General features: G+C 36.0%; 1 protein-coding gene across 1 annotated transcript; it reads left to right on the forward strand.

Moving 5' to 3' along the window:
• The first annotated feature begins 1487 nt into the window (after positions 1-1487).
• Positions 1488-2619, forward strand: LOC149201296 (uncharacterized). Its single transcript, XM_089399702.1, has 2 exons — positions 1488-1687; positions 2298-2619. The coding sequence occupies exons 1-2, from the start codon at positions 1535-1537 to the stop codon at positions 2481-2483; spliced, it is 339 nt and encodes a 112-aa protein (XP_089255828.1). The 5' UTR covers positions 1488-1534; the 3' UTR covers positions 2484-2619.
• The last annotated feature ends 5638 nt before the right edge of the window (positions 2620-8257 follow it).

An 8257-nucleotide genomic window follows, 5' to 3' on the forward strand; every position in this document is an offset into this window, starting at 1 on the left:
TGCCCCTGATATTTTCATGGGGCAACTTTCTGATTGATACCCTCTGTCCTCTTCTCCTTAATATCTTCCTCACGGTTCTCTTCCTGTTCTTGAGGTTTGCTGGTTCCCGATTTTTCATTATTCGTAATCTCTGTTGCCACCTCTGCTGGTTTCTTGAATTGTTGGGAACCAATTCCCTTGCTTTTGTCCTAAACTACTTTACTGCAGGAGGGAGCAGAACTCCCTTCTCCTTGCCCCACCATGGTAACCAGCTACACAAACCCTAAAGCAAAACCCTAGATTAGAGATTATATCGACAACAAAAAATAACCACCATCATTCAAGACTTGTAGATCCATTTCGGCATCAAAGAAATTTTCTCCAAAACGTGAATAGTTGAATACAAAGAGAGAGACAAATAGCTAGAGATCTAGTTTCCATTCAAAAATCTATTTTAAATAACAAAAAAATATTGAAATTGTATTGCGAGATTTTTGTGAATTCCAATAGCTATTTTATCATTAAATTATACTACGCCATTTTAATTAATTAATTATAAACAATTTCAAAGGGAGTTGTCTTTAGCGTGACTTTTTGGAAGCTTTTAAGGTGGGTTTTCCTGACAAATTTCTCTAAATCCAGCAAGAACTTATTGAAATCACAAGCTTGATGGGTAATCTTGTCCCCTAGGGGTTTTTTTGTTGAATCCATATTTACAGTGAAAAAACTAGTTTAAATAACACAAATCAATATTTCACTTCAAAATTTTCCACAAAATTCCAACAGTAGAAAATCCAAAAAGTCACACTAAAAACAACTCCATTTCAAAAACCCGCCTTAGACACCCTTTTACCCTTTTAATTAAGTATAAACAATTTCAAAGACCCGCGTTGGATGAGGATGAAGAGTTTAAAAAGCGCGTCTATGCTAAAAACAACACTCATCCTGTCCCGTTGCCGTTGCAGATACACCTTCCTGTGCGTCTTCTTGGTTAGTTCTCCATACCTGCGCCCAGGCTTTGAATAATCACGCGTTTCGATTGCCCAATTATTAATTTTGCTCTGCCATTCCTTCACACTCAAGATGTCAAATCAACATCAGATGCATTCTACGCGTTTCGTTTTGAATTATTAATTATGGCTGTGGCTGTGCCATTCCTTCACACTCAAGATATCCCATCAACGTCCGCTGCAATGTGCTCGACTTCTTCCTCTGGTTGGAACGGCAATTCTTGACTTCTGCGGTTTCTACGCGTTATTCTTTGCTTAATAGCGAAGGTTCTTATCCAACGCCCGCTATATATAACAATGACTATGTTCCTTCCCCATCTCATCTCATCTCATCGGCAAGCGTTAAAGTTTAAAGTATTGCGACTGTGTACAAACGGGAACTCTTATTTCATAGATCATAGAAGTAAATGCTGTTTAACATGTTAGGGATTTAGCTCTCTTCATCTCTCTCTTCAGGTTGCTATCTCGATTTACGTATACAAATCATTCTCTGCATTTTCGTCGATTGTGATCGAATTCAGTTCTGTTTCTAATCATTCGAAAAGATGGGTCACAAGAAACATGAGCACCACCATAAAGAGGTGGAAAGCAAGTTTAATAAATCAGAATACGAGAGGGCAAGGAAAGACGAGAAGCATCATAAGCGTATGGAACATTTGGGGGAAATGGGAGCAGCCGCTGCCGGAGCGTTTGCAATGGTACTGCATATATCCTTTATTCATTAATTCTAAATTTTCATATCCAAATGTCGAGTAAAGTATATTTAGGTCCTCCGCCATGTTAATCGTATCTAGTCAGATCAACTCATGGAATATATATATCGTTGTATTGTTTCTTGTATTTTGTACAGTCCTCATAAACTATAATACGCCCAAAACCAGAATGATAGAAATCTCATATGATTTTTATGGGCAGTGCTGATTGAATTGTTGAATATTTAGCAATCAGATTCACTATATCAATTCATGAAATATATATTGTTGTATTGTGTTTTTGTATTTTGTACAGTTCTGATAAACTATAATACCCCAAAACCAGAATGATAGAAATCCCATATGATTTTTATGGGTATTTCTATTTTCATTGTTGAATATTTGGTAATCAGATAAACATGGCGTTCACATTTGGCCACCCATATTTATTTGATTACCAAATATTCAGCGAATCAACCATGCTCCCATGTCTGTCTGATTACCAAATATTTAGCGAATCAACAATCTAGATAAACTAAAGGAATTTTTGAATCGAGAGATTTTTATAACGTAAGAAAGTGAATCTGTATATTAATGTAATTTTACATGTGTGCAGCATGAGAAGCACCAAGTAAAGAAGGATCCCGAACACGCACAGAGGCATAAGATGCAGGAGAAGATTGCGGCCACAGTTGCAGTTGGAGCAGGGGGATATGCCGTCCACGAACATCACAAGAGGGAGGAGTCGAAGAAGAAAGCAAAAGAAGCTCATGGCAAAAAACATCACCACCATCTATTTTAGTCACCCACACGCACATCATCTATTCGTTTAAGATAATTTGTTCATTTGTTGGATGGTTCGTCCGCTAATCCAAATAAACATTGTATGGCGAATATTATAATGTTATGAAACTATAATGTCTGGAGCTTGTGATTCAGCGCCATTTCTATTATTTGCAGAGTTTTATGTATGAAAACGACCGCGTTCATTTTTTTTATCCTTTCTTTCCGGGCAACAATTTCGCATATTAATACACCCCGCATAAATATTTACTTGGTAATCTATTTTCGCAAGTTACAAATTCCAGTGTGAGATTTAATTAAGAGTGACAGCAAAAACAAAGTTCAACTTTTAAACCAAAAAAATTGAGTAAAAGCACATTTTTGCATTAGTATTTTGAAAGAAAGTTTAAAGTCTTTTTTTTGGAGGCATATTATCATATTAATGTTTATTTATTATTTAATATAATTGTGTAATGAATTTATAATGGTAATTATATTTATAATTAGTATAGATTTATTTTAAATACAAATTTAATAGAAGTGGAAATGGATCAAATTTTTTCACTTGTCAATTTTTTTTTGAGTGCAAAATACAATGTGTTAATTTTTATTGTTTAAATTGAATTTTGAAAGCTAAATAAAGTATATATATGACCAAATAAATGTTTTAACCATTTTTTCGTCATATATACATAAAATTTTTAAATGATATAAAATATACTTAATTTATATTAAAATATTTACAAGTGGAGACACTTTATCACACTAATTAAAATGTTTTTTTATTATTAATAGTTTTTTTGAGTATATGCCAATATTTATTCTTATTAATAATAACCCACGTTGAATATTTTTCTATATACAACATTAAAATATTTTATTTTGACAATTTTTTTTCTATATATAGATATATATCAAGTTGATATGAATATAAATTAATTAACATAGATTTTCAAATAATTTATTTAAATATCTTGTTGAAATATTTTTGAAAAGTATAAGATTTAAACATCTTACTCATATACTTTTTTTTTTTATATTCATTTTTTTATTATAGTCGATATTATTTTTCTATTTAGAACATAATTTCATTTTAAAAGGGAATTGACGGATGAATAAATTTATACACCCCCTTTGTAATGTCTCCATGTAAAAAAAAATAATGATTACAATTCTCAACATAATTATAATTGCTAAATGTATTTGACTTATCATAAATAACATGGATTAACTATAATAAGCACTATGATTAACTGTTATTACCACATAATTGGGGTTGACATGATAGTGGTGGAATGTCTTTACAACCATTAATTTGTGAACGGATTCATGATTTTCAAGGTTTACATTTTATTAAATGGATTTGTCAACTGCATAGTCGACTATCCCAACCATACAAACCCTTCACACCACGTAACAGAGTACTGTCATAAATATTTTCAGGCTTGATCTGATGCGGGGTGGTACATTTTTATGGTGGACTTTAATATATGAAGGTCACTTGCCAGGACGAGGGGAAAGCCATCTCAGGATGCTTCTCCATGACGGACAACTGTCCCTTGCTGCTTCATGGTCTGTACCCCATTGAGGGCTCTCGTTGCCGCATTGAATGAGACGGTGGAGACTGTTGCTGGTAGTGTTATGCTTGGTCGAGCACGGGAAAGGTCTTTATTGTTGTTTTGTTTTCGATGGAGGGTTTCAACCCCTGTTCTCGCGCAGAGGGTTTCTCTGTGGTAAAACCTTGAACTTAACCTCTGTCATTTCATTTGTGTCGCTGCTCTAGAAGGCCTTTCGCTCCTTGAATGTCTTTCCTTCTTGACCACAGTGTGCTGCTATGGCTTTGGGAGCGGCTACAGGGGTGCTAGAGGTGTTTTGCGACAACTCGGGTAAGTCAACTCGACCCTAAGGGCATTGTTAATTTGTATTGCAGTGTTTTTTTTTGAATTAGTCGCCATGGTTTCTAACTAGCCTCATTGACAGGGTTTGTAGGTGCAGCTTCAGGTGGCTTGGCTCCCACTGTCGAAACTCCAAAAGCTTCGTTTGGTCTTCAATGGGTATGAGTTTGATTTTGTATATCTTATAAGAAAAGAAGGGCTTGCCTTGGTCTTATGAATTTTGTGTCGCATGTATAAGTTAGCAGAGCAGAGGTTTTTCTCTAGCTTTAAACTTCTGGGTTTTAGCTAGGTTAAGCTTGTTTACTCGTTTTCTCTGTTAATGAGACCTCGAGTCTCTAGCCATTGAGGCGATGTAATTAGTTTTATGAGAGATGGTCCTGAAGTCTCTACTCCTTTTGAAAGTATTGTACCCGTTCTTTAATTTTGTGGTGACCACTGTAATCAAACTGGTTTGCATGTTTTTAAGCCGATTCGGCCTGAGTTTCGGTTATATACTTTTGCGTAATTTTTCCTCTTGAACTGCAAATCCTGAGGATGGTTTCTATATTTGGTCAATGTATATTTTACTATTACTGTTTATGCAAGCCCTGCGGACTCATTTACTTGTTGTTTGTACTGGAAGAAAGATTTAAGTGATTCTTTCGCTCTTTGATATTTTAATACTATGTTTCTTTGCTTTCTAGTATAGATGTATTCGTTCTCACAGGCTACTTCTTTTGCTAATGGTTTTCATGTTTAAGCTTTTCCTTTCATGGATAACTACAATCCTTGCGGCTATATTTCTTACAATTTTCTACTAATTGCATACTTCCCTACTAAAGTACTAGTTTCAGGTTAGTTTATCAGTACCCAGACTTGGGGATTCTGCCTGATTAGAGTAGGGTTATGTATTTGTTTCAATAATGAAAAAGGTTCTCTGGTATTTAAAGAAACGTAGGCGCTATTCTTTTTATTGTTGTTCCTTTAAGTTACAGCTTTGAACACCGCTTGAACTTGTACTTAGATACTTTGTCAATGTTTTCTTTCCTACTTGTATTGTGCCATTATTATTTATGCTGCTATCAGAGAATTATTTTAAATAAGGAACACAATGTTGTCTCTTAAGTTTTTTGAAATTTTGTATCATATTGCAAACTTCTGAACTTAAAGGGTTTCGGTACATACATGCATAGTGATAACAACATCTTTAATTACTATTCGTATATGTGACTATATTAGAAATTTAGCATTCTGTTCTCTAAAAATTACTGCTAATAATAGTTAAGCAAGATATTCCAGATATAAACTTATCTGGCTTGTTGAACCGCTTATAACCTTTTAACTCATTTATCCTCCCAACCTTGAGACTTGCACTCCAGCGCCTTCAGTCTCCCCTCGAGCTACCCGAACTTGGGTAATTTATTCAAGAAAAAACTCAGTCTTGAACAACAACGAATATTTGGTCTTAACCAGACTTATCCACTACTTGTCTATTTGTCTCTACATCACATAATTCTCCTTTCTTACTCCTCCATTCCCTTGATCGCAGATTCCCCTGCCTCCCATCCTCTTGATCTTTTAGGGATGGATTTTTCATAGGAGCAGTTAGGGTTGGGTAACTGCCCAACCAACTGTTTCTTGAGAACTAATTTCCATCACCCTTCTGACAAATATTTCTCATGAATTATAACAATTTCTTTCCTTAACATATTTCCAGCACTAAATTTCTTTTAATCAATTAAAACATAATTTCTAATTATATAAACTTAAATCAGTTCTAGTTTGTTTTACTTGCAGTAAAAAAAATATTCACATTCACAAGGGATATCACATCTTCCCCCCCTAAGATTGAACATCATCTCGATGTTCCTCTATGGGAAACAACCGTGGATAGACCTCCCTCATAGTCCGCTCATCTTCCCAGGTGGCTTCTTCAGGCCCATAATGCTGCCACTGAATTTTAACTTGGGTGATAACTCGTCTCCACAACATTACTTCTCTCCGATCGAGTATACCCATTGGCTCTACCAGGAATTCTCCTTCCGGTTTGACCTGATTGTCAAAAATAAAAGAATTTAGTCATAGCCGAAAAAGAATTTCATTCAACTGTTAAACTTCTTTTACTTTTGCATGTGTATATATCTATACATTTGTATATATGTCTACAATAGATTGTTTTGAGAGATTCGACTTTCTGACTCACCTGAATGTCCTGCTAGTTTATTATATGTTTAGCATCATAAATATATCTCTTAAGTAAAGAAACATGAAAAACGTTGTGTACACGAATGTGATTGGGTAGAGCGAGCTGGTATGCTACTGGCCTGATTCGAGCTAAAATCTGGAAAGGCCCGCAGAATCGGGGTGCTAGCTTAGCACATCCGGTCCATTGCAAGGTGCTTTTCTTGGCCTTAACCCAAATGTACACGTGCTCCCCTACTTGAAACTCTCGGAAGCTCCTTTTCCGATCAACAAAGTTCTTTTTCCAGTCTTGAGCAGCCTTTAAATTAATTCACACACTTTTCACCATCTTTTCCATCTCTTCCAGCATATCTGGTCCCAACATTAGTTTGTCTTCTGGGCCGCTCCAACTCAGAGGTGTTATGCACTTACGCCCGTATAATACTTCAAATGGGCTCATTCATAAGGATGTATGGTACCCATTGTTATAGGCAAATTCTACTAGATGCAAGTAGTCCTCCCATTTAGATGGTTGTTGCATTACATAGGCTCGCAACATGTCTTCGATAACTTGATTTACTCTTTCCGTCTACCCATCCATTTGAGGATGATATGTGGTACTGAAATGTAATTGGGTCCCCAATCCCTCAAACAGGGCCTTCCAAAAAGCTGACGTAAATTTTACATCTCGGTCAGAGATGATCATTTTGGGTAAGCCATGCAACTTAAAAACATTTTGCATAAAAATGTTAGCAATTTGTACTGCTTTATAAGTTGATTGTACATGTATGAAATGAGCAGATTTGCTCAGTTTATCTACCACCACCATGATAGAGTCGTTTAGTTTTTTTGTTTTAGGTAGTCCAGTAATGAAATCAATAGATATTGTCTCCCACTTCCATTCTGGAATAGGTAGTGGGTGAAGCAATCCTGCTGGGTGCTGGTGCTCTTCTTTTATGAGCTGGCATTCCAAACAGTGTCCTAGGTATTCTGCTACTTCTTTCTTCATACCAGGCCAAAAGAATTCCTTCCTAAGGATAGAAATCAATTTTTGATATCCTAGGTGTCCTGCGTAAGGGCTTTTATGATATTCATTCAAGATTAATTCTTTAAGAAATTTTTGGTTAGGCACATAAAGTCTCTTCCTATAAACCAACAACTCATTTGGAGTCACTTCGTACCCCATTTGCTGTTCGTGGCTGTTTTCCACTTTTGCTTGCTGCCACAAATGGTTATATACCACATCTTGCATGGCTGTTTCTCGAATCTATTCATAGAAAGTAGTGCGGGACTCACTAAAAGAAATCTCGTATAAGCAATTTACCTTCTGGCTTAGAGCATCCGCTACCCGGTTTTCTTTTCCCTTCAAGTGCCTGATTTCAAAATCAAATTCGCTTAGGAAGTCAGCCCAACGAGCTTGTCTAGCATTTAATGTGGGCTGTTTGAAATAGCTTGTTAGGCTGTGATGATCTGTTAAAAGCAGAATTTTTTTGCCCAACAGGTAGTGCCGCCACATTTTCAAGGCGTGAATTACTGCTATTAACTCCAAGTCATATGCAGAATACTTTTGCTCGTATTCCTTGAGCTTTCTTGACTCGTAAGCTATGACCCTACCCTCTTGCATTAGTATGCCACCTACCCCCTCCTTGCTAGCATCCGTACACACTACATATTCCTTACTAGGATCAACAATACTCAAAATTGGGGCAGTGGTGAGTAGATGCTTAAGCTAGTCAAA

Source organism: Pinus tabuliformis, chromosome 2_1, assembly GCF_031772625.1.
Source record: "Pinus tabuliformis cultivar Carrire ecotype Pingquan chromosome 2_1, CPIR1, whole genome shotgun sequence".
Taxonomy (NCBI): Eukaryota; Viridiplantae; Streptophyta; class Pinopsida; order Pinales; family Pinaceae; genus Pinus; species Pinus tabuliformis.

Excerpts from the sequence above, each read along its gene's own strand:
- LOC149201296 (XM_089399702.1), top strand. The coding sequence starts at position 1,535 with ATGGGTCACAAGAAACATGAGCACCACCATAAAGAGGTGGAAAGCAAG. Across the intron at positions 1,688-2,297 it reads CTGCCGGAGCGTTTGCAATG|CATGAGAAGCACCAAGTAAA; the intron begins GTACTGCATATA and ends ACATGTGTGCAG.